We start from the raw sequence: 26,536 nt of genomic DNA, 5'->3' as shown, positions 1-26,536 counted from the left end.
GAAATGAACTGAACTGAACTGAGGGATGATGGTAATTCAATCTATGGGAAACATAGGGTAGTTGGAAAGAAGCAAATGGATTAAAGAGATACTAAAGAGATACTTGAAAGTCCTTGGCGATTGTTTCCATTTGAAGGTGGGAGAAGGGACAAGTCAAGGATGATATCCAAATTTTTGGCCTGAACAACTGAGTGGACAGTGATCCTATTTCCTTGAACTCAGAGCATGTAACCCATATATAAGAGCATAGGTTCTAGCAGCATTGAGGAACATGAGAGATGGTAGAGTACACAGTGAAAGAGGGTGACCTATGTAAGAATCCACCGTGGAGCTGGCGCAGTCAATACTGGGTGGCACAGATTTCTCAACATTCGTGCAGAGAGGCTAGTAATCCAACTATATTAGCACAGGGTTGTAGGGGAAAATAGTCCTCACCCTCAGATTTCTTTTGTTCTGAGAATACCTGCTGGCCCCTTAGCCTCCAGGGCCCTCCCTGGCAGGAGGGGAGTGCACCTTGTTTCTCAAGGAGTTGGCCTGATGCTCTTTATGCCCCAATACATGATATACCTGTGTTTTATAGAGCTCTGCTATTCTAGGGAGTTTTAAAATCACGTCCTGTTCTATCAGGAGGGACTTCAGATGCCATCTAGTTCGGCCATTCACAGAGGATATTTCACAAGTAGATGTGATGATACTGAATTATGTGTATTGTAAGGACACCATTTCTGACTCGTATCATTTTTGCTTCCAGCTCCAAGTAAGACTGTTTTCACCCTAGTTTTTGTGCCAGTAAGAACATAACTCTCCCCAGCCTCACTACCCTCCTATTTCTGTATCTTGTTACTTCCATAAGATTTCATCATTTTTTTTCCAGTGGCAACAAACTGATAAGAATATTATTTGTGTGTGTTTTACATATATATGTGTTGTTTTGCATGTATACGTGTGTATATATGTGTTTTGCATATAAATATATATATATGATATGTGTGTGTTTTAGAAATATGTGTGTATAATATATGTTTTACATATATGTGTATATATATTATGTGGGGCTATGTGTGTGTTTTACATATATATGTGTATATATGTTATATATTAATATGTTCCTGTGTGCATGTGTTAGTTACTCAATCGTGTCCGACTCTTTGCGACCCCATGGACTGTAGTAGCCTGCCCAGCTCCTCTGTCCACGGGGATTCTCCAGGCAAGAATAGTGAAGTGGGTTGCCATTTCCTTCTCCAAGGGATCTTCCCAACCCAGGGACTGAAGCCAGGTCTCCTGCATTACAGGCAGATTCTTTACCATCTGAGCCACCAGGGAAGCCATATATTAATATATGTATCATATTTCCATGATGTATGATGAGAAACTCCTGCCTAAGTCTGACATTTCATGTACCCTCTGTAGATTCCATTAGAGTTGTTTGTTTTCTAGAATAGGAAAGGACCCCACATTCTCTGAACTGGGCCCTAACTGGCTCATAACCTGCAGGGAGGCATATCTGCTGCCTAGAATCAAGCTGGGGGAAGTTTCTGTCTTTTTTAAAATGAAGTGCTATGTTCATATCAAGGGGGTTTTATAATAAATAATTGATAAAGTAAATGTTTTTCTTTCAGTGATACAATTTTTTTAAGAATGTAGGGCTTTTAATTTGCTAAAGATATCAGCTTTATTGTATTATTTGCTGATGAGATTTACTAACCCATTTGTGTCTCAGTTCCCATACCTATGAAATGAGGCAGTTAGCACAGAAATGATTGTTTATTTTGAGTCTTGTGGTTTTAAGATTTTGTTCTAATTTTCTAAATAAAGTCTCAAATGAGTGTTTATGGTTGATTGTAAATGAAATAGTCTTATTCTTTCCTGGGACATAATGTATATGTGGAAAAAAATAATAGTTTTGGACTTTAGAAATTTAAATTTCATTACCTGACCACCTTTACAAGATCTCTGAGTATTTTATAAATATGAACATTTTTATATGAAGTCAGAAGATATGTCATGATTTTATATTGCAAAACTATTTTAATATTTGATAAAGAAACCTATGCTCAGCAAAATTGTAGAATGGATTTTTAAGTAAAAAAAATAAGAAATGGTGCTGACAAGACCCATACATATTAAATAACTAATTCAGTTTATAATTTGTGATAAGGTTGCTAGAAGAGTAGTTAAGAGAATGCTATAGACAGTATGTATATGTGGATGTCTAGAAGACCTTTGATAATTGGACATGGTATTCTCATCATCAAGAGGAACTGTGGGCAGGATTATAGAATAGTCAGGAGGTTCACCAGTAACTGAACGTTTCACCTGAGCCTTGGTGATTAGGTACAGGCTGGATGTCAACCTAGCAAGAATCTCAGGACTGCCAGAGGACTCTGTGCTTGGTCTGTATTTCCCCAGCAAAGTAGCAATGACTTAGAGAAGATGGAAAAAAACATCACTTGCAGATGTCAAAATATGCAGGTAGCAAAAAGAGAGAAGAATTGCTAATATGTTAGGTAGGAGGTTCCAGACTCAAACAGCTATCAACAGAATAGATCTGCCAAAGCGAACAAGAACAGCACTTTAGAAGAACAGATGTAGTCATTAGGTTTAAACACCACACACACACGTTGCAGTTATACAACCAAAGAGATTAGGAACATCTTAAAACAACACATGTCAGGGGTAGGGGGGAAAGAAGAAGAAAGGGTTTTTATGGACCAGAAGTGCAGTTGTGTCAAGGACATCATGTTGTGTACTTGTCCCAAAGTGGAGTGTAGTCAGAGCCGTGTTGATTGAATGTGAAGGATCTAGACTTAGCGAATTGTCCTGTATTCTGTGGATACAAGGACATTCACAGTGGCACCATAAAGCCAGATCTGGAGCTCACATTTTGAGACGAATATTGTCAGTGTAGTGAGCACATACTGGAGGGTGACTGGGGTTTGGAAGCATCCAGAACAGATGAAGGAATTGGAATTGTCACCAAAGAGGATAAGAAATGAGGACACAACAATTATTTTAAAACATTTTATGAGTTGTTACCTGGAAAAGGAATTGCATTTTAGAAGTTTGAAATTTAAGATAGGATCAAGGGGTAGAAATTACAGAAGGAATATTTTAACTCATTATCAGATGAATTTCCTAAAAATGAGAGCCATTCTCCAGGGGAGCCAGCTGCCGAGTGATATGAGGGAGCTTCCTCTTGCTGGAGGTGCTGGGTAACCGAGAGATGACTCTTAGTGTATGGTGCTATCCAGGGATTCTTACACAGTGTGGGAGGATGGATGGACAAACTGTAGGAAGGCTTGTGAGTCTCAGAGTCTATGACTCTATAAAAAATGTTTTATTGGATTTATTGATACCATTTTTGTGCAAGTATGGGAAGATGACTTGGTCTTATTTGAGCTGGGTGCAAGCATTAAACACTTTAGTTGGGTTGGGTGTATATCATCCGCATAAAGTAAAAACAGTCTTGCCAAAGGCCCCATGCAGTGCATCAGCTCTAGTTAGGCTAACTAGAATTGCCAAGAGGATTCATAATAAAATCTCTCTATGGTGAAAACTAGGGACTGTGAAATTGAGGTTCCAGGCTATAGGGATATCATTCTTGTTCATCTTTCTTCTCATTTGCTATTGGCTCCTACCTGGCGATCTAAGAGTCAAATTCTGCTCAGATAGTATAAAAAGATCTGTGTGATATGCTTGTACTTGAACAAATGTCTACATGTATCTTAGAAAGTGAAATGAAGATGTTGTTCAGTTGCGTCTGATTCTGTGAATCTGTGGACGGTAGCCTGCCAGGCTCCTCTGTCCATGGAATTCTCCAGGCAAGAATACTGCAGTGGGTTGCCATTTCCTCCCTTAGGGGATTTTAATTCACTCATTTGATCAATCACTCATTAATAAATATTAAGTGCCTGCTTTATGTCAGGCACTCTGCTAAGAACTGGGAATGCAAAAGTAAATTGGCAGAATGTAGTCCTCATCCCTTGAGGTATGTACGGTCTAGTAGAGAAAACAGGCATGAAGGTGAAAAATACCTGCAGCATCACTAATGCTGTAATAGAGATGTGCTAAATGGGTAGGGCTCTGCAGGCTACTTCGGCCCCTCAGGTCTTCTCACTTAGTTATTCCTATGTTCTAAAAGGCTGTTAAAAAACATAATGAAAAAATTAAAAACTAAGTATCTTGATAAAAATCATTATCCCAGTGGGATGACTTAGGAAACAACTAATTTTTGCATCTTAAGTAACTGGTTTCTTAGTCTGTTCCCACCTCTTCCCACTCTGGAGTCTGATTCTGAGAATCTTTAAACCTGGAGAGCAGGGTCAGTAGCAAGAATGGCGAACGCATCATGTCTAACTCAGTGCTGAGCACTGATCTAGATCCTTTTGTATGATCAGTCATGTAGCCCTTATAGCAACCCCAGGAGGTGGGCATCCTTGTTATCTCCATGTTGCAGATCAGGTATAACTGAGGTATAGGTAGGTTAAACAGGTTAAATAAAATAGCCCAAGGGTGCCCCAAAGCAAGTGTAGGTTAGGGGTTTGAACCCAGTAGTTTGGCCCTAGTAGACAAGCTATTAAAATTAATTCTCTGCCATGTTGCTCCTCTGACCAATGCTGTTGTATTAATAGGTTTTTCAAATATCATATCACAAAGGCTTTTCCTGGAGAAAGAATAAGAGGTGCTGATCATGATGATGACTTTGTGCTCCATGCTGTACTAAAACTTAAGTCCATTCTCCAAACTGGGCCTCACCAACCCCACAAGGGGAATTTTATTGTCTATTTTGCAGATGAGAAAACAAGGTTTAGCAAGTTTAAGAAAATTACTCATTTACCTAACTAGTAAATCCTTCAGTATAGGAATATCGTTAGGTAAAAAGATCAGATTAGTCATTGTACCCAGTAATAAACACACATTTGCTTCAGGAAAATGTTGAGTTGGCCAAAAAAGTTCATTTGGGTTTTTCCATATCTTCTAGAAAAACCCAAACATTTAGCTAACCCAATAAAAAGGTATATGTTGAAAGAGGAAGTGTTTAATATTTTCCAGTGGGTGGGGGCTAAAGGATAAGAAGATAAGCTTTCTGTTATTTGAGTATCACGATGTCTTTAATTCCGCAGTTTGAGTGAGACAGTATCTCAGACTTTATTTATTTGCCCTTTATTGAACTTAGGGTGTTTGATGTACCCAATATCCTCTACCAGGGTAAATAGATAGTCTCTAGTTCAAAGACAGACTCCTTAAACTTTGAATGACCTTTCTCAGCATCCATATCTATGTGATTTGGATGTTTCTTCTTCCCTGATTAACAATTTACAAATTATTTATTGTTGTTTACATATTTGACTTACTAATCTTATTTGATTACTAGAATAGTAAAGCTAATGTTTTGAACAGAGGGTTCTTTCAAACTATGATGTAATGTGACTTAAATGTGTTTGATTAACCCAAATACAGCTTCCCTGGTGGCTCAGATGGTAAAGAATCCACCTGCAAGGCAGGAGAGCTGGTTGGGAAGATCCCCTGGAGGAGGGCATGGCAACCCACTCCAGTATTCTTGCCTGGAGAATCCTCATGGACAGAGGAGCATGACAGGCTACAGTCCATGGGGTTGGACACGACTGAGCAACTAAGCACACAACCCAAATGTGGAAACACGTGGACTATAAGATAAGCCTCAGACTCCTCTGTTCTAGGTTATAATAAATCACCTCAAATGAGAAGAGGAGTCCTTGGCCTCCCAGGTACCTATGATAACATGCTTTATGACATGGGAGAAGAATGCACTGGGAGCTCTACCATTTTGCTGCTATTATTGCACTAAGGGACAGTGCCTCATCACAAAGGTATTTGGTATATTTGCATGTCATGTGTGTGGTCAGTGGGTTAGGAGCATTTCAGCTTTCCTTTTTCTGCTTCCTTGAAAACTGAGTAACTACTAAACATCCAGCCCCCACCCCGTATTAGGTGTCAGGAATCCAAGGTGAATATGGCAGCATCTCTGCCCTTCGGGTGCACTCAGTCCAGCTGGCCAGATGAAGGGATAATCCACTACCAGGGTCTCATTCATTGATACATATGTGGAGAGCCTTCGGGAACATGGGGTGGGGATCATTTGACCCAGCCTGGGAGGAGTGTCTGGGGAGAGCTCCACACAGGAGGAAAAAAAGGAACCAGCTTTGAAAGAGTAAGAAGACCCCAAGGCCGTAAAGTTAGCGCACAGAAGACTGTGGGTGAAGCATGGCGCCAAAGCTGGTTTCCCTCCTTCCCTCCTCCCCCTGGCCTACCCTCTGTCTGGATTGTGTGTGTGTGTGTGTGTGTGTGTGTGTGTTTGTAAGTAACTAGAATGCCATCATATTTTTTCAGATTGAGGAAATAAAATTACCAAGACATTTGGATACTCAATACCTGGCAAATCCAGTTACCATCAGAGGTTGCTTTTTGCACAGAATCAGAACAAAAGTGATATCCCAGCCATGAAAAAGGCTGACATTGACCAAGAACTTTCTCCCTTGAAATTGTATATGGCCATTCTAGACATCTCTGGCTCGAATGACATTCTTTCCCCTGAGATGTTATTGCCTTCAGTCAGATTTGAGGAAAGGTGTTGCAGGTCTGGGGACTATAATATCTCTTTAGGACTTAACTAAAAGAACAACCTCTTTCCTCTTGTTTCCAGGTTCTTACCGAATGTTTTTATTGGCATCTCCTTGTACTACTTGTCGTGTCCGTTGTTTCTTTCACGCTTATCTGTTACATGTATTCTATTTATGGCCTCCAACCTTACTTTGCTTTCTTCATTATATGCTTAACTACATATTCCCTCATATTCCTTCTGTCAGGCTTTGGAAGTTTATTCAATGCAAACTAAGAACATATTTCCAAATTATGGGGTTTTTTTTCTCTTTTTCTGATTACATAGTATGTTCACCAGGGTATTAACCAGATTGTGCTTTACCAGTAATTTTCTTTTTCTTAAATATAAACCTGACTGAAAATGGCTTTTATTAAGTTCCTGTAAGCCTATACAGTTCACTGTTATCAAACTATGTATCACAGGAGACTACACAGTATATTCAAATTGAAGATTTTTCCTTTCCTGTCGGAAGATCCCTAAGTGGGATGTAAGCAGATTTGGTCATCAAACTTGAAGACCTGGGTTTGTCTAGCACTCTGTACATTTACCCTGAGCATGAGACTCCCTTGGGACATTGGTTAAACATTCAGATTCTGTCCAATTGGGATGATTTACAATTAGTAAATGAGTTAGCCAACCAGTCAACAAATAAACAAGATAATTGCAGAGAGTGACACAAGGAAATCCAACAGAATAATATTTGAGGAAATGACGGGGCTGGGTGCTACTTTATATGGCACAAAGGAAGAGCTCTCCAAGGGGTGCACTTGGAGCTGAACTCTGAGAAGGAGCCAGTGAAACCAGGAACTGGGAAAGAGTTTGTGTGTCTCACTTTATTTACCTGTGCCCTGGGTGGTTAGCACTATTGCTGGCGTCTCTTGTGGCTCAGTGAATTTTTGTTAGGTAATGCATGCAGTCCTGAGATAGCACTGCTTATCCCCAGATTCTGAACAGTAGAATCAAATAAATGCTGTTTAAGTCTGCAGGGGTCTCTAAGTCAGGTTTAGAGCACTTAGAACTTGAATGTTTAACCAATGTCCCAAGGGAGTCTCATGCTCAGGGTAAACGTGCAAAGTGCTGGACAAACCTGGGTCTTAAAGTTTGATGACCAACTCTGCTTACATCCCACTTAGGGATCATCCCACAGGAAAGGAAAAATCTTCAATTTGAATATACTTTGTAGTCTCCTGTGATATGTAGTTTGATAACGGTGAACTGTATAGGCTTACAGGAACTTAATGTGGGGTTATTATCACAAGTAGGATACAAGCAGAATTCCTGAAGAAATAGAGAAAATGAAGAAAAGTGGATAAAGGAGAGCATCTGGGATGAATAGGACATGGCTGGGGGAGGTGGAAAGAGAGGATGGCAGTAGAGCAGCTAAGGAGTTGAGGGGGAAAAAAACTAGAAAAGAAAGCCATCTTTGCACCCCTAGCATCACTGTACTGCTGTCCACCAGGGAACCCCTAAAGAAAACTAGAAAAGAAGGCCATCTTTGCACCTCCGGCATCACTATACTGCTAGTTAATAGGTTGGTCAGTAATTATTGCCATCTTCTTGGGATTTGAGCAGTGTGCTCTAACTAGCATAGCATTGCTTCTATTTTGCAAAGTAAACTAAAAAAAAAAATCTTTGGGAAACAAAGATGGTGTCACATTATGGTGGTGGTTTAGTCACTAAAGGAAATTATGGTAAATACCAATTCCAGCTAGCTTAGGACAAGTTAGATATGATCAAAAGTAGTAGGTAGAAAATATTTTGACAGAATCTGGATGGCAGTCAAGTTCATGTATCTGCCAAGTTAAAACTATAGATGTTTGTCACTTGGATTTATTTTTACCCACTTGGTTGCAGAAAGCATAACACATGCAAAATGAGTTGTTGGAGAAGCTGGCTACTTAAGAACTAGCAGGGTGTGTTTACAGCAGACTCTCTCTACCTTGGTGTGTGGAGAAGGAAGCTGAAGGTGAAACACAGAATTATCCAATGTAAGAGCCAGAAGGAAACTTCCAGGTCATTCTAGTCCAACTCCTTTAATATACAGAGGAAGAACCTGGGGGAAGAGACATAGAATGACCTTTTTCAAAGCCTGCTCTAGTCCAGGGCCTGGATTTGAATCAAGATCCCTTACTTCTTCATTAAACAAGCTTCTGTTAAGTACCTATTGTATGTACCATACATGGCCAAGCACAGGGTATCACTAGCTGAAGAAGATAAAACAGGATCTCCCCTGAGGATGTCATTCTAGCAGGGCAGCCAAAATAGGACAGAGTGTGATAAAGTGTGTGTGTGTGTGTGTGTGTGTGTGTGTGTGTGTGTGTGCAGGTGTGAGTGTACACTAGCAACTGAAGCTCTCTACCAGATGTGAAAGCACAGCAGGGAAAGTATCTGACCCCATCTGGGCAGTCAGAATGAACATTTTTGGAGTGTTTTCTGTGTTAGACACTCTCCGCCCGTTATCTCATTAAATCTCACAAAAATCCTGTCCAGTCAGTATCTTTCATGCTCATTCCAAAGCTAAGAAGCGCAGAGAGGCTCAGGAAAAATGAACTGATGTCCCTGTGGGCATAAACCAGGATTTCAGCTCTGGGACTGCCTGATCTTAAGCCCTTTTTACTGTAATAGGGATAAGTAGACTCATCTCAAGGGCAAATTCCAGCTGATTGCTAGAGGCTGAGCACTGTGCTGTGAAGGAGTCCAGGCAGTATCTAGGTTCAGAAGCACATGGTGTGATAGGTTAATGATGGTGGCCATTGGGCTTCCCAGACGGCACTAGCCGTAAAGAACCCACCTGCCAGTGCAGAAGACATAAGAAATGTGAGTTTGATCCCTGGGTTGTGAAGATCCCCTGGAGGAGGCCATGGAAACCCACTCCAGTATTCTCCCTAGAGGATTCCATGGACAGAGGAGCTTGGCGGGCTACAGTCCATATGGTCGCAAAGAGTCTGGACATGACTGAAGTGACTTAGCGCTCATGGGTGTAGAATGGAAAGGGTAGCCCTGAGTCAGGACTTTGTACTTCCTGAGCTATACCGTGCTCTCGCTGTTCCAGGCCCAACTCTGAGTCACATCTTCCAGCTCCTAACACATCCTGTTCCCTTCCTCTGAGCTCAGGATAGTATATTGTGCCATTGACGTGTCTAGAATCTTGTCTCCTAATCAGGTCAGCTCCCCTGTGCAGTGTCCCGTGTGTGTGTGTGTGTGTGTGTGTGTGTGTGTGTGTGTGTGTGTGTGTGTGTGTATGCACTCAGTCATGGCCAACTCTGCAACCCCATGGACTGTAGCCCACCAGGCTCCTCTGTCCATGTAATTTTCCAAGCAAGAATACTGGAGTGGGTTGCCATTTCCTCCTCCAGGGAATCTTCTCAAACCAGGGATCAAACTTATGTCTCTTGTATCTCCTGCATTGGCAGTAACTCTTTTCAAAATTTTCAGCCCCATCAAAGATATCCCTTTTGAAAAAAAAAAAAAAAAAAGATATCCCTTTTGCAATGCCCCACAACCCAGCTGTGTGCTAATGGCAGCTTATGTGTTATATAAATTATTACATGTCTACAGTTGTGTATGTTTGTATGTATAGGTGTAATGGCAAGCCTTCCTAATTCAAAGGCGTGACTTCAGCAGGAAAAAGTTCAGATCCTGGGGCAGGCTAGCTGGGATGTGTCAGGGTTTAAGATTACACCATGCAAACAGCTGCTGTCAGTACACACAGTTGACCTCACACCTTTTCTTAGATGCTGGAGAGCCCTTGTTATAATAGTTACAGAGGTGCCGAGGTATGCAGGCCCCTGCATATAATGCTTAAAGAGGAATCTGGAGGTTGAGATGGTGTTCTCTTACTGCTGCAGTTTATAATTTCCAGCTGTCTCTCTGAGTTAGACTCTAGAATTAGGTTTAGGCTGTGGTTCTAGCTGGTATGCCTCTGCTTTAAATTTTATCTCCTAACCCCTTGGCACCAAAGAATTTCAGTTTTCCAAAGCTGGCCACAAATTTGAAACAAGTGTCTAAAACCAGTTGTTAGAGTCAAAAGACCCAGCAGTAGTAACAATCGTGTTAAATGAATCATTTGTGGAATGCTTAACTGCACATCATCTGTTTGAAGTATCTCGGTGCTTTCTTGTTTTCTGCAGTAAAAATAAGTCAGGTTTACTAAAGGTATATATTTTCATTCCTTTCACATATGTGACAATCTATTTTCTGAATTATTGGAGTTCTAAAACACTGTGGGTAAACAAATATAAATTTGAACGCAAACCACATCTGGAGGTGTTACTTTTAAATTATTACATAAATTCCTTAGTGTCATAAGAGCATTTTCACTTCAATATTTCATTAACATGTAATTTACGCATTGTGATACTTCTAACCAAGAACATCTATTGATTAAAATTTTTTTACTTTTAAAATTCTTTTCAAATAAGAAGAGAGCTTCCTGTGGATGAGGCTCCCAACCTGATTTTTATGTAGAGTTGTAATTTTCTATTTTAGTAAATCAGACAGTCCTGTGGCTTAGTAGGTTAGCATTATTGCTAGTACCCTGCTGTTTTTTTCCTGGACTAGAAACAAAGAATAACAGAGTGAACATATCTAAAATATATCCTCTTATTTGATGAAATGAGTAGCCCATGTGCCAAAGTGAAAGTATTCTGTGTGAGTGATTTATTGTTATGGATGTTTTATTTGTGTGCACTCACATGTGAACGGAGAAGGCAATGGCACCCCACTCCAGTACTCTTGCCTGGAAAATCCCATGGATGGTGCAGCCTGGTGGGCTGCCGTCTATGGGGTCGCACAGAGTCGGACACGACTGAAGCGACTTAGCAGCAGCAGCAGCAGCAGCACATGTGAAGATTTGTTTTTAATTGTATGTGTCAGTTTTTGAACAAATGAAAATAAGGCTAACTAGACAGAATAGAAAACTATGAGTACTAAAGAACAGGATTAAAAAAAAACTTGAGGGAAGTCTGAATCCTGTACATATCTTGTCTGTCACCCAGACCCCAAGAACTATCTTAAATACATTCCAGTGAGGGGCCTTTCTCCCAGATGGACTGGTATTCTTCTTTCCTATAATGTGTATCTCCTCTTTCCTGTAATGCAGCAATGAGGCATTAACCAGAGTATTGTTTGAGATATTTTGAAACCTTCTAAATAAGGTAGGTGGTGGTTGTAGATTATTTCAAGATAATATTGACTAGAGCATTGGAAAGATTTCACTTAGCACCAATATTTTCAGTTGTAATTTTATTTTCAAAGTGTTAAACATCCCTTAATTCGATGTTTCTGATTACCTTGAATTGCAGTCGTTAGATATCATTTCAGTATTTAATTCAATATTCTAGTATCTGATTCACTATACTTTAGAAAGTTACATGAAACTCATGATACTAGTTTCTTAGTATAGCACTGAAACTGGTTGAATTACTGGAGGAAGGCTCATTTGTAGTCTAATTGGACTGTTAGTGAGTCTCTTACTAAACAGGTACTTAAAGAAAAGAAAACATCATTAAAATAAACAAATAATTGCAGGAGCTTCCTGGTAATCCAGTGGTTAGGAATCTTCCTTCCAGTGCATGGGACATAGGTTTGATCCCTGGTCAGGGAACTAAGGTCTCACATGCCAGCGAAGTAAGCCTGCAAGCTGATGAAGACCCAGCACAGCCATGAAAAATAAACAAATGCTTCTCATCAACATAACTGACCTGTCATATGGCACTAGAAGGAAGTTATATTTGTTATCCAAATGTAATCACCTAGAAGCCATTCACTGTTAGTAGCTGACACATGGCATGCAGTTGCCTGCTGCTGCTAAGTCACTTCAGTCATGTCCAACTCTGTGCAACCCCATAGACGGCAGCCCACCAGGCTCCCCTGTCCCTGGGATTCTCCAGCCAAGAACACTGGAGTGGGTTTCCATTTCCTTCTCCAATACGTGACAGTGGAAAGTCAAAGTGAAGTCGCTCAGTCGTGTCCGACTCTTAGCGACCCCATGGACAGCAGCCCACCAGGCTCCTCCGTCCATGGGATTTTCCAGGCAAGGGTACTGGAGTGGGGTGCCATTGCCTTCTCCAATGCAGTTGCCTAGTAAGTATTTATTAATGAAAGTATAGCTTCAATTCCACCTACTGCTGATGACTCCCAAGGCAACATTAAAATTGGGAGTGCTCATTATTCTGACCCATGTTTCTGGCTGCTTTCTCCTCCTCTATACCTGGAGGAGCCACAGATAGTCCAAGTTCCCAGTGCCTAAAACTGAACCACCATCTCTTCCTTCTAAACCTGTCCTTCCTCTCTTTCCTGCTTGGTTATCAGAATCACATGCTGCCCAAGCACCCTGGATTCTTTCCTTTCCCTCGCTTCCTAGATCTAGATATTTATACATCAAATCTTACAGGTTTTTTTTTTCTTAGCACCTCCTAACCTGGTTACATCTCTCCATCTCCATCACCAATGTTTTTTCAAATCCTTAAACTTTTCACCTGAATTTCAGCTGGTCTTCAAGGGTGTCTCCCTGCCAAATCAGTGGTTCTTATACTTTACAGTACTAAAGCATTTCCCAGGGAGCTGTTTAAAACTGGAAATGCCCAGATCATACCTTCATCAGGTTCTCATTTGGGAGGTATGGGTGGGATCCAGAAATCTGAATTTGAAGCCAGCAACCCAGGTGATTCTGATGTGTACCACCATTCCATCCTGAGCACTCAGATACAGCTTTGCTCTAAAATATAAGACTTATCCATGCCACTGATTAAAATATTTGAAGAACTACCATTCTACAGCAGTGGTTTTCAAACTGTGGTCATTGAGGTTCCCAGGGATTCCTCAAGGGTTCCTCAATGTGTGTATGTGTAAGGCATGGTGGGGGGGGGCACATTGTATGGGGAAGGGTATATTCTCTATGAAGATCCTTATTCAACTAGTCCCACCCCATCTCTTTCTTTAGTCACAGCAGCTCTCATTTTGAAGCTTAACAAAAGATTTCCTTTGGGAAGTAACCCTCTACGTTTTAAAAAAATAATGAAGTAGATTTCAATTAAAAAAAAAATCAGGACCTCACAATGAGAAATGATGTACATTCTCTATCATGACCCAAAACATACAAATATTTTTCTGTGTAACTGAAACAAGTTTCATGAAACATACCCTTACTATATTTAATATGTCCTGATGTTTTTCTGTTCTATTTTATTTTTTAGAAAATTGCTGGTTTCAGCCTATTAAATGATTTCACAAGCCACTGATGAGTTGCAACTGAGCCACCAAAAACCTCAGCTCTAACCTTTCTCAATAGGTTTTCTTTATGAACCGTGGAACATAGAAATATTTTCTTAATCCTCCCATGATGGTCTATGACTCATACCATTCTAGGTGCTCGGAAGAGAGGTTAATTCAGTGTTAATACACTGCATACCTGATGGCATTCAGACTTAATTCTCCTGATGAACTCCTGATTGAAAAATACTTATGGGATGTGATTTACACAATAAATCCAAACTCTTGAGAACTTCCCACAGGGCCCTTCCAGGTCTTACCCAAGTTCATCTCTCAGACTTCATCATACTTCCCTAGTCACCTTCCTGGGTTAAAACTATCCAAACCTGTTTGGAATTCCCCAAGTGTATCACCCTATTCCTCACCCCTGCATAGTCATTCTTGACCTTTAGTACTCTGCTCAACTGAGTGTCATTTCACCTGACACCTTCCTTGACAGTAGTCAGAACCATCTTATTCTGGTTCCCTGCCTGTCAGTGCCTGAAGGGCAGGGTATTATACTGCTTGCATCAGAAATGCTCGCGCTTATTCATTACCTGGCCTTGTGGTTGTTAATAAACTTCAGTTACATTCAATGGACATATCTTCTCTGCTACTTGAGTGTGGGGCTCTATACTTCATTCTGAGGATACAGACAGGTATGAGGCACAGCCTGCCTACTTGGGAAGTTTATAGTGGACCTGAGCAATGGGACCTATGTATTAAAAACTACTTCAGCATAGCAGAATGCTCAAGAATTTGCATGGAGGAATCCGGCTGGTGTTCAAATTCTGACTCTTCTACTCATTGGCTTCTGACTAAACCGTTGAGCCATTCTGAAGTTCAGATTCATCAAGTATGAGACTGAAAATAAGAGTAGCAACCTCACAGGGCCATGAGATTTAAACAATGGGTGTATGTAAAGCTTTAAGCACACTGCCTAGCCCAGAGGTCTTGGGAGATGTGAGAGTAGAACTAAGCAGGTGATATGCCCCATGCCACGTGGATGTTGTAAGTGGGAAGAGTCACAGGAATTGAGAGAAGAGAATGGTCACTGTGGGTTGGACAAATGGGAGAGGTCCAGTGGAGGAGGCAGAATAGGAGCTAAGCTTGGAATGAAAAGTAGACCTTAGATTAGGAGCCAGGAAGGCATTCTTGGCAGGGTGAACCAGAGAGCGAGCTAAGGCCAGCAGAAGATGGTGTATGCCTTGCCTGTAGACTAGTTTCCATTGTTGTGTTTATACATTTCATTTATGCATAAGATCTATTCAAACGTTTTTCCAAATAGAAGCTGAAGGTATTGATCTAAAGGTGATTTTTGTTGTTGTTGTTTTAAGAATTCTACCTCCTTTCTCTTTTCCATGTCTTTTGGCCAAATCTATATAGAGTCTACAATTTTGCTGACAAGGTCAGCTTGATGAAACCATGTTGGTCAGCATACAGAAGTGATTTGTGAAACTGGTCATGCATTGTAATCACCCAGGAAACTTCTTCTACAGATTTCCCCATCTGACTATAGAGAGTCTGGCCATTGGGTTTGATATAGGACCAGAGGGCATGCATTAGTAAAATGCTCCCTTGGGAATCTGATGGACAACCAGCTTTGGGAATTGCTATCTTGGAGAATTTGTCTTAATCAGTTTTTAGCCATACTGTCTGATAATGGTGTCTGGGAAACCAACAAGTCGAATTTCTTTGGATTGCGTGGGGAGTTGAAACTCAGAGTTTGTAGATAGCAGTTTTCTACTTGGAAAACAGTTCAGAAGCCACTTAACCCTCTCTCTCTCATTTGGGGAAAAATCCCTTCCCTTTGTACATCTCAGGACAATCTGGGCGAAGAAGATACTCAGGCCAAGGGAGGCTCTCTGTCTGCTGGACAACAAATTCCTCTCCAAAATAGCTTTATTTTCTTTAAAAAATTTTTTTGTTCAAATTCTGCTTCTTGATACTTTTCCATTTGGTTCATGGTGACCTTCAAGCTAAGTTGTGCTTCTTTTTAGGTAATGACCCTTCAGGTATTTGGGGACAGTTAACATAATCTTGTTTTCCTTTGCCTTTTCTTCTCTAAGAAAAATGTACCTGATTTCTTCCATTTCCCAGATAGATACCTTTAGATCTGCTCCTATTTGTTAATGCCTAATTTAGGGGGAAAAACAATCCGGTCTTGACATATGTCTCTTGATAAGCCTAGCTTATTCCTAGCTGTTTGTTCTAGGCATTGAGTTTAAATACTCAAAAAACACTTATCTTAGTTTTTTCTTCTAGAATTTATTGGAAATTCATAAGGGGCTGACTGATACATATTTGCTGGAACGCACCATCTGGCCCTCTTTTAAGAACTGGGACAGTTGCCCATTTCTATGTTTCTGACATCTCCCACATTCTTCAAGAATTCTCCAAGAGGACAGATTCCCAAGGCCAGAACCATTCCTGGCATTTTCTTCTCCTTTTAAATATTTTGGGGGGACATCATATCTGCTGCTGCTGACACACAGTAAAAAACCCCTAACAAATGAACTGTTAAGATAAGCTGTGCCTCCACTCTGTGGTGTGTTTAGAAGGAGAGCCTGGCCGCTGGGTGGAGGAGTCACGGAGCTGCGGTTTCCCAGGGTCCCTGCTTGGAGTGTAATCGTCACCTCAAATGGCACCACTGAAGCACCATCTCTGGTTCAGCAGCCCAGTGTGTTTGGGCTGTTCTGTCAGAGCCTTGCCTTTTGTTGTTCTTGGAAACAGTGTAATAAAAAGGTCAGCAGATTTTTTTTTTTTTTTTTTTTTGGCCCTTCATATCCCAATGGCCAGCCTATATTTTTGCTGAAATTCTTTCTCCTTTCCTCCCTCCCCTTCCCCTTCTTTCTTTCCTTCTTCATCTTTCTTCCTTCCTTCCTTCTTTCCTTCCTTCCTTTGCCAGAAAATCTTTCTGTTAGCAAACCAAAGAATGACATAGTTGTGATATATGCAGCTTTAGAGTTAGATATGACATTCTATGAACAGGACTTTAAAGGCCAAAAGTACTCTCTCCTCTTCCCCATCACTTACTTTAGAAATAAGATCCTTTGCACTCACTTCTGAGCCTAGCACGTGAACAGGAGCACAGGCTCTGGGGCCAGGCTGCCTGAGTTCAAATTCTGGCCCTTCCACTTATCAGCTGCATGGCTTTGAGCAGCTTCCAACTTACCCATGGTTCATTTTCCTCAGATTTAAAATGAGGGTACTGTGACTCAGACGGTAAAGAATCCGTCTGCAACAAGGGAGACCTGGATTGGATTCCTGGCTTGGGAAGATGACCTGGAGGAGGGCATGGCAACCCACTCTCCTATTCTTACCTGGAGAATGCCCATGGACAGAGGACCCTGGTGGGCTACAGTCCATGGGGTCGCAAAGACACGACTGAGTGACTAAGCACAGCACACAGCACTGTGTGTGTGTATATCAGTTCAGTTCAGTCGCTCAGTCGTGTCTGACTCTTTGCGACCCCATGAATCGCAGCACGCCAGGCCTCCCTGTCCATCACCAACTCCCGGAGTTCACTCAGACTCACGTCCATCAAGTCAGTGAAGCCATCCAGCCATCTCATCCTCTGTCGTCCCCTTCTCCTCCTGCCCCCAATCCCTCCCAGCATCAGAGTCTTTTCCAATGAGTCAACTTTTTGCGTGAGGTGGCCAAAGTACTGGAGTTTCAGCTTTAGCATCATTCCTTCCAAAGAAATCCCAGGGTTGATCTCCTTTTGAATGGACTGGTTGGATCTCCTTGCAGTCCAAGGGACTCTCAATAGTCTTCTCCAATACCACAGTTCAAAAGCATCAATTCTTCGGCACTCAGCTTTCTTCACAGTCCATATATATAAAATAGTACCTATTTCCAAGGATTGCTGTGAGGATTAAATGGTTAATTCATATAAAATGGTTACAACAGTGCCTGGTATATAATCATTGCCCAAAAAAAAGTGTTTCAGTGTTGACTGAATGAAATATTTTATGAAGTTCAATGCAAAAGAAAAATGTGTATGAATTACCACATTATGACAAACATATCTGAAGATTTATTTAGAGTGTTAAAGTCCCCTGATTAATCCAAACTAGAGTTTTATGCTGAGGAAAAAACCTTTAATGATTCCATTTAAAGCTTAAAAAAGTCCATTTTAAAAACAATCTTTAGAAAAACATATTGGCAATTTACTTTTATCCCTTTTTTGATGTGTATGTATGAAATAGATCATTCAAACAAAATTATATGTGTACAGTTTAAACAATAATACTTAAAAGAATTTTAAAAATTAAAACACCTGTGTACTTGCTACCCAATGTAATTATCAATGTCTTTAGAACCTCCTTTGTACCCTATCCTGGTGGGCCCCTCTCTCCTGCAGAAGTAGACATATCATAAATCTCATGTTAATCATCTTGGCTTTCTTCATGGGTTTTACCACATATGGTTGTAGTGTTAGACATCAAATTATTTCAGTTGGCTTTTTTAACTATACAGTTAACTTTGATTTTGATTATTAGGATACCATTGACCCTTGAACAAAAGGTGTTTGGATTGAGCAGGTTCATTTATGTGAAGATTTTTTTCAGGAAATACATTCTACAGTACTACATGATCTGATCTGAGGTTGTGTCTACAGATGTGGAATCATAGATGCAAGGGCCAAATGTAGTTATATATTGATTTTCGACTGTGCAGGTGTCAGCGCCCTTAACCCCCATGCTGTTCAAGGGTCAACATATTTGGATTCATTTCCAGTACCTTATTTTCCTCTTTATCCCTACTTTTTATGTTTGCCACCTTTCTTTTGTATTGAGACCCTTTTTTTTCCTTCGCTTGCATCCTTCCCCTTCCGTTAGTTTGGAAATTTATACACTATTAAAGTTTGACAAGGGGCTTCTCTGGTGGCTAAGTGGTAAAGAATTTGCCTACGAGTGCAGGAGACACAAGTTCAATCGCTGATCCAGGAAGATCCCACATGCTGTGGAGCAACTAAGCCCATGTGCCACAACTACTGAGTCTGTGCTCTAGAGCCCAGGAGCCGAAACTGCAGAAGCCCTTTTGTCCCAGAGCCTGTGCTGCACAAGAGAAGCCGCCACAATAGAAACCCAAGCAACCCAACTAGATAGTAGCCCCTACTCACTGCAACTAGAGTAAAGCCCTCACAGCAACGAACATCTAGCACGGTCAAAAATAAAAAATTAGTAAATATCAACAAAACTTTGATATGTATATTTAACTAAGTATGAAGTTTACCAGTATTTCCTCTTCCTACCCGTTAACACAAAACCCTTGGAAACTCCCTCTGGAATTTCTTTAGAATTCTGCAGTTTTACACAGAAAGGACACATCCAATCGAAGTTGGTAGCTACAGCTTTTGATGTCTGCTTTGTTTAGTTCTTCCCTGTTGACAACACAGTAATCCTGTCTCAGAAACAGCAGAAAGAGAAGTGTTATTGTTCTAGGAAATACAGACCATTGGAGCTAGATGGGGCCTTTTTCAAACTTTCTGACTAATCCCAACAGTCAGAAATATCTTACTTTATGCCCAATGCATGCATAAATATAGTATATAAAATTGAAACAAAAACTGCATGAAACAATATTTCCCTTGGTCTGTGTAATATACTCTGAGTTGTTTCATTCCATTGCATTTTATTCTTTCATTAAAGAATGAAAACTTTTCCAAACTCATTAATTTGATTGCATACCCACTACGGTGCCCCAGTTCACAGACTGAAAAACCCACAACTTGCCACAGATCCTCAATTTACAGTTTAGGAAGATGAAGCCCAGACTGATAACATGGATCTCCAGAGTTGTACAGTAAGTGAAGAATTTGGACCCAAATCTCCTTTTAACTCCAAGGTCACTTCTTTCTTCATATATGTCAGCCAACCCAAAAATAATAAAGGATGGAGAGAAAAGGGAGCCACTGGAGAGGTATAGTTATGAAATGGGAAGTGAAACCCCCTGAGAACTCCGGCTGTTCTTCTGTCAGATGTCTCTCACAAAGCATCTCATGATAACCACTGCTGAGTGAACCCAGCACTATGTTAGACTCCACTTTTCATTACCTCTGACCTTCCCAATTACCTCATAAGTCAAGATCATTATCTTTATTAAATGAGGGAATGAAGACGGCTCAGAGAGGTGATTTGCCTTATTAGTAGCTCATAAGGTGAGGAGCTGGGCCTAGCTGTCTGACCCCTAAACTCATGGAGTTTCACAGCCTCACACTGCCTCTTTATAATTCTTGACTTGACTTGCTTATCATTGTATCTCTCAGAACAAAGATAAAGCACTAAGAGGAATACTGTTCAGGTCTGACTCTAACCAAGAGGAGTAACTAGTTAGTGATACAGTTCACAGACTTGCTTGTCCCTTCTCTCTCCCCCATTAGCTCCCAGAGCACATGGTCCTCACCTCATTCACCTTCTAGCACAGTTCTTGGCACACTGAAAGCTCACAGTGACTATCTGTTGAATGCATAAGTAAGGGCATTAAGAAATGATAAGGACTTTTGGAAAAAGAAATCACACCCCAAGATGGAGGCAGGTCCCATGGTGGCCAAATGCACAGCTTGTGAAGGAAGATTGCCTAGGTTCAAAATCCAGTGTCACTTACAAGCTGTTTTCTCATAAGCAAGTTACTGAATTTCTCTTGTGCCTCAGTTACCTGAGGATGATAATGATGTCTGCTTTCATAGTGTGGTTCTATGAGTTAATAAAGGGAAGCATTCATGCGTTAGCTGTCATTGTTATCTGATGTTATGCTGACTAAGTAGGGAAATAATGAACCTGTGTCTCATATCTCAGGAAGAAATCAGAAAGTTCTGAAGTAACCTAAATTGGTCAGATGGATAGAGACTCAGAAGAGACCCTCCTTCATGTGCTAAAATTATGCTAAATAAATGTGTTAATAAAAGCACATCTCTTATCTCATCATGAAAGAGAAAGACTTATTTCTGACAAAAATATCTATCTCAACTTAGAGCAGTTGATTAAGCAGATGGCCTGTGAATGTCAAGAAGAATTTCGTGCCTACTCAGCTTAAACGTGGTTTTGTTAAGAATATAGTTTTTGAGCAAGTGACTTGATTAAAAGACTAGGAGACACCTATGTATGCAGTGTGTCTTATTTAGGACAGCACTTGGAAAGTCTGAGTTAGAGAACAGCAGAGTGCAGGGTTCCCCACATATACTATGTGTGTGAGGCTTCCCCCACATAGACTCTGGAATTGGGCCTCAATTTTCTCACCTGCGCAATGTGGATAATGACTGCACAGCCTTCTAGTGTGATTTGGAGAACACATGGAAACAAGGTCTGTGTTGTGCTCAATATGTAAGAGAGAAGTGTAAGCCTCTAAGGTACCTGGGTAAGCAGATGGGAAGGTGAAATGGCATGTGGTTTATAGTCTGCTTCTAACAAGCCCAGGTCTCAAATGCTTAGAGGAAGTCTGGAAATTTGCTTTGCAGTTGTCAAAACAAATCCTCAAGTCCCTTGATGCCACTGATGGAAGACTGGGCGAGAAGAAACCTAAATAATTAACCTGACGTCTGAGTGCCTGTTGCTTCCTCTTTCTCTCTCTCCAGGGGCCTTCGTTGTGTGCTGGACGCCAGGCCTGGTGGTTCTGCTGCTCGACGGCCTGAACTGCACGCGGTGCAACGTCCAGCACGTGAAAAGGTGGTTCCTGCTGCTGGCGCTGCTCAACTCCGTCATGAACCCCATCATCTACTCCTACAAGGATGAGGACATGTACAGCACCATGAAGAGGATGCTCTGCTGCTTCTCGCAAGAGAAGAACCCGGAGAGGCGGCCCTCCCGCCTCCCCTCCATGGTCCTCAGCCGGAGCGACACGGGGGGCAGCCAGTATATGGAGGATAACAACCGAGGCCCCGTCTGCAACAAGAGCAGCTCGTAGGCTGTGATGCCCCTCCGCCCACCCCGGCCTCCTAGGGGAGAAGAGGTGTTTGGAATGGGTACCTGTCTCCAACAAAGCCCACGTACAGTGTTATTTGAGCTCTGAATGAATCATTGGGAGGTTTGTTTCAAAAATTGTTTTACGTCAAGTAAAAGCATGGGCAGAAGAGAGAGGACACGTACATTTAGAGAGAAGCACAGAAAGAGGGACGGCAGCACAATGGATTCCCACCTGAGGCCCCGTGACCCTCTCGGAGCACCACCCACCGGGCCGTGTGTTCTGGTCTCTGCCGCCATCTTGTAGACATTGTCTCTTAGTTTTCAAAGGATGTTGTTAAAGGGCTTAGGCCAAAATAAATAAAAACGTTACTTGAGCCACTATCCGTAGCTGCTTGGAAAGCATATGTAGTTCTTTCTGCATGCATTTGAAATTTTTAAAAATGCTTCAGCAGTGATGTTTTTCTCCTCAAACAAACCATGGCCAGTAGCTAGGTGTTCAGTAGGAATCTCAAAGTAACACACCAGTCAGGGCTCCAGAAAATGAACCTGATCTTTAAATGAAAGGACAGTCTGAGGAAAAAAGATTTACTCTAATAACAAAAAAGGTAAACATTAAACACTCTACTTGCAGCGAAAAGAGAGGCCTTGATATAGTCCTCTCAGTGTGCACGCATATTGACACACTTCAAATTTGTATTGAAAGACATCACAGATAGTGATGGTGAAATAAATTCACTGGCCACCTAGACTTTTCAGCCTAGGACTAATAGTTGTAGAAATGACCTCTTATGCTCTAATAGCAAGGGGTGATTCATTTGAAAACAGATCAGCAGGGTGAAAAGCATATTAGCATGTGGGCCAAGTTCCTTGCGTATAGGATTGCATATGAGTTCCAGTTCAGTCACTCAGTTGTGTCCAACTCTTTGTGACCCCATGAACCGCAGCATCACCAACTCCCTGGAGTTCACCCAAATTCATGTCCATTGAGTCAGTGATGCCATCTAACCATCTCATCTTCTGTCCTCCCCTTCTCCTCCTGCCCTCAATCTTTCCCAGCATCAGGATCTTTTCAAATGAGTCAGCTCTTCACATCAGGTGGACAAAGTATTGGAGTTTCAGCATCAGTCCTTCCGATGTACACCCGGGACTGATCTCCTTTAGGATGGACTGGTTGGATCTCCTTGCAGTCCAAGGGACTCTCAAGAGTCTTCTCCAACACCATAGTTTAAAAGCATCAATTCTTCGGCGCTCAATAGTTGAATCTTTCTATCAAGTTCCCTCCATACCCTGGTAACTTGTCAGATTTAATATATAGAGTAATTTTCACATCTCATATTTTACCTACAATTATTGACATATTTCCAGTACTTGCTTTACTTATGGACTGCATTTTGATCTGGATTCTATTAAAAATTTTTCTCCTTCCAAGACCTAAGTAACATGAAAGGCAAGTCAGTAAGAAAAGCTTTATGCATGTAGGCTACTGGCCAGAGTTTTCTATGTAAAGCATGTAGATTATATTCTGATTTTAACATAAGAATAACTTCAAAGCAGATATTATAGTATTTATGTAGTTTGCAAAAGAAGTTTACATTTTTTTTTTTTGCTATTGTGATATAACATTTTTGTGCAAAAACTACTTGTAATAAAAGGATTTGAGAAGTCATGCTTTTAAATATAATGACCTAAAATAGAGAGTAGTATGATTTGAAGGTATAGATTTCACAAACTGTGTAGTAAGTGGATCTATCTGAAGCTTATACCAAAGCTACCTATAAAATAAAAAAGAGAGAATCTGTTTTCTCTTGTTGGAGGTGTATTATTACTTTGTGTATTTTCTAAGTAAAAATATAGTTTGTGGTAACTATAGCTCTCATTTCTATTACAGAAGAAAAATCAGATTTGCTTTGAAGTACATACTCTCAGTGTTTTATGTAAGCATTTTGAATCTACAGCTGGGCAAGGGGTGGAGAACTGAAATTGAAAACCAGTCCCTGAATAGCTACTAAGGGACCTTTAAAGGTTTTATTTTGAGGAAAGCACCATTTTTAGTACCCTTCAGCAGAGTGTCATGTTCAGAACGGTATCTGGAGGGGATCCGAGTGTGGAAACTCAGGGTGGAAATAGATAGCTTTTGTTTTTATGCACACACTTATCTCAGCGCTGGTCCAAGAGTAGAGGAGTCATGTATATTTGCATATGACAAGTGCCAGCCATCTCAGGGCTCACCAGGAACATAGCAAAGCCATCTGTTTGTTGGAAAAATATAAAGAGAGAATGCTCCTATTCAAATTCTAGGACCCCAAAATTTATCTGCAAGTCATTGAGATGATAGTTCTAAAAATCTGACCTAACCTTTTCAGATGGCCCCTTGACTCAAAGCAGGGGCTACACCCAAGCCAAACAAGATTCATTTTCACCTTAGATTTGTAGCACTGCCCGAGGTGTTCTGCTAAATATGTATTGATGAGAGAATTTAGTTCTTCATGAAAATTGTCTCTTGAAAAGAAAAAAGTTTTTTGGAAATAAATTGAAATTTCTTGATGAAAAAATTTTTATGTGAGTGGTAGACACAAAAAAGCCTCAAAACTCTAATTTCCTTCACAGTCAGCACTTTGATACTTTTTATAAATATTTGCAATCAAAGTTTGGAAACCTCAATGCCTCTGCTTCACTGGCACCCTGAGCCCATGTTTGGATGGCCCAGGATCAGAGACTGGGGGAGCTCAGCAGATGCAGCAGCAGCAGGCAGGATGGGGGGGAGGGTACAGGAGAAGTGTCAGAGGTACAGCTCTGTTCATCTTCTGGGGCTGCCCCATATAGATGACAAGTCATGCAGTGCCCTGAGTTCCTAGACTAATTGCAGGAGATTAAGAGTATTTTGTTTTTATTAGCTCATTGATCCTCTAATCATTCTGTGAGTGGGAGTGGAGGCAATCAGAATGCTTGGCCCTCTTTTAACTGATTAGGCATAATGCAGGCAAGCCCTGTTATGAATCTCGTGAAATTGACTGAGAGACAGACTCAAGCCCTGTTAGAACCTGGAGTGAAAATAACCAAAGTGTTATTCTACACAATAGCGCATCTCACTGCATACTAACAAGAATTTAAAACACACACATATCTGACTTATGGGATGTTTACCAGAGAATTCTATGCCCTTGGTGGGTTGCTAAACGTGAGATTAAATTGGGAACTCCTAGGGCTCCTTTTAACATTGTACATTGTCTTTCAGGCATAGGAGTTGGGGTTAGGATCACTTAAAGGCATGAAGGAACTTGAGGAAAAGCTGCATTTTGTGAGGAATGTTCCCCTGAACATTTTGCATAATTTAAGATACTCATCATGTAAGACTAGTTTTCACAGAGGAATAACATTAGGATTGTAGGGATTTTTATTTGGCCTTAATGCTTTACTTATTTTCACATCATTCTCTCCAGTGTCTTAGAGTGTGCTCTCTCCTAAATTAACAGATGGTCAAGAGTTTAAGGATTCAGAGTATTTTGTCACATGTAATTTCTGAGCTAAAGGTTTATGGTGCAAACACTAGTACAATGGTCACTAAAATCACATGGGGAGATTCTGATACACGTGAATAAGAGGGCGGGTCACATTATGCTATATATATAAAGCAGCACCTCTGCATGTCAATCCACAAACATGGTTTGCAATTTACTGGATTTTGGAATTTACCGTTCTTGCTAGCTTTTTAGAGAGCTGCTATTTTATACAGCAAACTTTATAGAATTTTTTCTACATTACAAACTTCAAGTTTACAGAATTCAAATTTCCATAAACTTCATCTGTATTGTGTTTATTACTGAGATTAACACCTACACATTCTGTGTTAGTCACAAGGCTATATTGAAGAAAAACGAGGGTGGTGCCGGCCACAAGTCCATGTTACATCTTTGTGCATATTCAGAAATGCTATCCCTTCCTCAAGACACTTCACTTGCATCTATTGGAAATCATCTGATAGATTAATTTTACTAGAAGTTTACCACTACTTGTCAGACAACTATACTAACACAGTAGTATATTCACAGTATGATTGGCACACATAGGGGGGGTTGTTCGCTTCACCACTCACACAAATGTTATGATAGCCATCTTAAAGAAATCACTAGGCTGAAATTCAGAATACCAAGATTCTGAGTTCTGTTCTGTCCTAAACTATCTATGAAATTCCAGATATGATCGCTGATCTGAATAACAGACTTAAATGATCTGTGAGAACATTTCCAGCTCCAAAACTCTGTCGTCCTATACATCACCTCCCAGATGTGAATCATAAAAAAGAACCCCAAGTCTTGGAGTCTTTGGATTTTATTCCTTGCATTAGGAATTTCAACTAAAAGGAGCTGATTCATTGCAGTGGTTCTGAAGATTTAGTGTATGTAAAGATCACCTAGGGAGACCATTTGAAATCTAGGAGGCAGGTGTGAAATGTGTAACTGTAAATCCATCATCAACACAGGGAAGAAGGAATTTCTGGAATAAAATGGAACCACTAGTCAAAATGGAGAACCTAAAAGATTTGATGATCTGCTTATGGGTGCTAAAGCGAACTTAAATTCAAAATGTGTGAATTGTTGTTTACTCCATCCAGGCAAACGGAAACCCACACACTTATTTTTACATTGCATTTAACCAGCATCTTTGAACATTTCCTAGGTGCTAGGGAACAAACAAGCGAAAAACCCTGCCCTTAAAAGAATGGACAAAATCATACACA

General features: G+C 40.7%; 1 protein-coding gene across 1 annotated transcript in view; it reads left to right on the top strand.

The window, feature by feature from the left end:
- The window catches only part of LPAR3 (lysophosphatidic acid receptor 3), an 84,171-nt gene extending 60,574 nt beyond the window's left edge, over positions 1-23,597 (top strand). The window contains exon 3 of the mRNA XM_012174922.4: positions 21,471-23,597. Within this exon, the coding sequence (XP_012030312.1) occupies positions 21,471-21,799 (329 nt within the window). The 3' untranslated portion in view covers positions 21,800-23,597. The remainder of the gene's footprint in view (positions 1-21,470) is intronic.
- Positions 23,598-26,536: the final 2,939 nt, after the last annotated feature.

This window comes from Ovis aries, chromosome 1 (genome assembly GCF_016772045.2).
Source record: "Ovis aries strain OAR_USU_Benz2616 breed Rambouillet chromosome 1, ARS-UI_Ramb_v3.0, whole genome shotgun sequence".
NCBI classification, from domain to species: Eukaryota; Metazoa; Chordata; class Mammalia; order Artiodactyla; family Bovidae; genus Ovis; species Ovis aries.
This window is presented reverse-complemented; position numbering and strand designations above follow the sequence as displayed.